The following is a 3,048-nucleotide window of genomic DNA, read 5'->3' as shown; positions in this document are numbered from 1 at the left end:
CCAGCAATCGCGCTTTTGTCGAATACTACGGCTCATGCTCCACCTCTCCTTTCCTCCCGACGTATCTATGCAGTCGGTGGAGGCGCTGTCTTCTCTTTGGAGACGTCTCAGTATGACACTTGACTGCCTCGAGGAAACTAGCGACGCCAACACTGTTCTCCTTTTCCAACCCCTCGTGGAGTGTTTGTGTCTAGCTCACGCTAGTCCCTCGCAAACCACTTGCGTGAATGCTTTCCACTCTCCTTTCTCCGGACTACTTCGTCGTGGAGTTATTGGTGGGGGACTTGCTTCCTGGACAGGTATCGATCTGCCCATCAGCCTGAACAGCGGCTTTTCTACGGAGGATCAAAATATCATCCTCTTTGACGGCTTCCCGGAGATTCCCTCCACCGCGGAGACTGTCGCAGCAGCCAGTCCTCAGATCGATCTCACGCGTCCAATGTCACCACCGGATTGGACCATGACGGACACTACGGAGAGTGCTGAAAAGGCGTCCACCTCATGGGACGTGAACTCCCTCTCCTCTAACACCAATCTAATTGCGTGGTTTGCGGAGAAACATCGAGTTGGTTTGAACCACATTCTGCGTCACTACGTGGGCAATATCAGTGAGTCCGCGTTCACAGTGTTTCTGAGCCAGCCCAAGTGCCTAGACTTTGATGTCAAGCGGCGCTTCTTCCGCCAACGCTTCCAGTCCCTGCGTGCAAGGTCGCCGCAACCGAGGTCAGAGGAAGAACCTTTGGTGGTTTCACGAGAACGCATCTTTGAGGACACCTTCACTCGCCTGCATTCTAGAGGTGCCGATGTGTGGAAACACAAGTTCGTTATTCGCTTCCAAAGTAAGTTTGGTGTGCTTGGTGTCTGTACGTACTGGTGAAATTTTACTCTTTTTCCCATCTTTCAATTTTTCCTCGTCTTCGGCGTAGATGAGGAAGGTCAGGACGCGGGAGGTTTATTGCGGGAGTGGTACCTCCTAATGAGCAGGGAGATTTTCAACCCCAACTACTGCCTCTTCCGAGTGTCACCGTCGGATCGGGTCACCTATACCATCAATCCGGCGTCATTCATTAACAGTAACCACCTGAGCTACTTCCGATTTGTTGGCCGGTTCATCGCCAAGGCCATCTATGACAACAAGCTGTTGGAGTGCTACTTTACTCGCTCCTTCTACAAACACATTCTAGGCCGACGTGTTCGGTGAGTGTCTTTTCCGCTAAGCTTGGAAGTTGCTTTGTTGGGATCGGAGCAGATACTATTCTGTCTCGTAAGTGAGCCGAAGGGCTTAGAAACCGGTGAAAAGGGATGACAATCTGTTCTGTTTGATCGTTTTCGGTCACTTTGTTTTTATCCTTCCCTCACCTAGATTTACAGATCTGGAAAGTGAAGACTACGACTTCTATAAGGGTTTAGAATACCTCCTCACGCATCATGTCTCCGAGCTGAACTATGAGATTACCTTCTGCACCGAGGTGGGTGCTTCTTGATTAGCTTTTCCATACCCTCGGTTTACCCTTCAGCTTACTTTCTGTTTCCATTCGCTCCAGATCAATGAGTTTGGCAAGAATGAGACTCGCGATCTGGTCGAGAACGGACGCAACATTGTGGTGACCGAGGCCAATAAACACGAATACGTGCGTCTGGTGTGTCAGGAGCGCATGACCGGTGCGATTCGGCAGCAGTTGGGCGCCTTCCTGGAGGGCTTTTATAGCATCATTCCAAAGAGCCTTATTAACATCTTCAACGAGCAAGAGTTGGAGTTGCTTATCTCGGGTCTGCCCAACATCGATATCGATGACCTACGCGCGAATACCACCTATTCAAAGTACCAGCCCACCTCGCCACAGGTGGAGTGGTTCTGGCAGGCCCTCGAGTCCTTCGATCAAGAGGATCGGGCGCGATTCCTACAGTTCCTCACAGGCACTAGTCGGGTGCCTTTGGGTGGCTTCGCCAATCTTGAAGGCATGCATGGACCCACGAAATTCCAGATCTGTCGGGCTGCTGTCTCCAGCACTAACCATCTTCCTTCTGCACACACTTGGTAAGTCAATGCCTACCCTCAAGTGTTGAGAGAGCTGTGGAGAAATCGTTGGGTGAGTAATTTTGTGAGTGGATGAATGAATAGGCTGTTTAGCGTGCGGGTGGAGCGATTACTAGACGGTTAGTGGATGGTGATGGTGATGATAATAAACGAATGAGGAGGTGGATAAGCAAGCTGGGGATGAATTTATGGGTAATTAAGCAGTCATTTCTCATTCACGATACCACTTCTCTATTCTCTTCACCAGTTTCAACACTCTGGAGCTGCCACCCTATGAGTCGTACGAACAGTTACGGAAGCGTCTCCTGACGGCCGTTCGAGAGTGCTGCGAGGGCTATGGAATGGCCTGAATGCTCGCTTCTCTTTACTTTCACTCCCTACTTACAGCCCGAGCCCGAGATGTTTCCCCTTTTTTACGTGTCTACCTTTGCCGCCGCAGCGTTGTTGCGTTTCGTGTGCTCTAGCCTTTCTCCCACCCCACTCCACGCCACCCCCTTTGTGCTCTTTCCTCCCCCTCTCTCCATCCTTGCAGCCTCTGGTGGCGGCAGGCCGCGCGCCCGTGCGCGTTTTTCTTTGTGTGTATGTGAAATAAGGAGGAACGTAGAGATGCCCGCTTCGGCTAGATGCCGCCTACTCCCCCGTCCACTCGTTCCCTCTGTGTCCCTGTAAAGTGTGACTTTGTTTTGATATACATATACCTCACAAACTCTTTCCCATCCCTTCCGGCCTCCGCCTACGACCATCCCGCACTCTTTCAACTCTTCCTCCTGCCTCCCTTTCGCTCATTACTATTTAGTCGAAAATTGGTGCTCTCTTTCTGGGTTTGCGTCTGCTTTGAAAAACGAGTTAGTGGTTGTCCCAGGGGTCGAAAACTTGTCGCGATTCTTCATAGACTTAGTTGAACACCGCAGTCGGTCTTTGGTTCCACTTTTAGGAGCGGTTGGGGTTGGTAGGTCCGTGGCGTCGTGGACGCAAGCGTTTGTAGCCGTGATGACGTTACAAGCAACGTG

At 51.2% G+C, this 3,048-nt stretch overlaps 1 protein-coding gene across 1 annotated transcript in view; it reads left to right on the top strand. All coding sequences in view use genetic code 11, as the record gives it.

Annotated features, from left to right (window-relative positions):
• The window catches only part of EGR_04468 (E3 ubiquitin-protein ligase HUWE1), a gene marked incomplete at both ends in the record, with an annotated part of 15,403 nt that overhangs the window by 11,948 nt on the left and 407 nt on the right, over window positions 1-3,048 (top strand). The window contains 3 exons of the mRNA XM_024493717.1: window positions 74-839; window positions 1,372-1,469; window positions 1,545-2,038. Coding sequence (XP_024351831.1) covers window positions 74-839; window positions 1,372-1,469; window positions 1,545-2,038 — 1,358 coding nt within the window. The remainder of the gene's footprint in view (window positions 1-73; window positions 840-1,371; window positions 1,470-1,544; window positions 2,039-3,048) is intronic.

Source organism: Echinococcus granulosus, assembly GCF_000524195.1.
Source record: "Echinococcus granulosus chromosome Unknown EG_S00028, whole genome shotgun sequence".
NCBI classification, from domain to species: Eukaryota; Metazoa; Platyhelminthes; class Cestoda; order Cyclophyllidea; family Taeniidae; genus Echinococcus; species Echinococcus granulosus.
The sequence above is the reverse complement of the archived record's forward strand: the minus strand, read 5'-3'. Positions and strand labels throughout refer to the sequence as shown.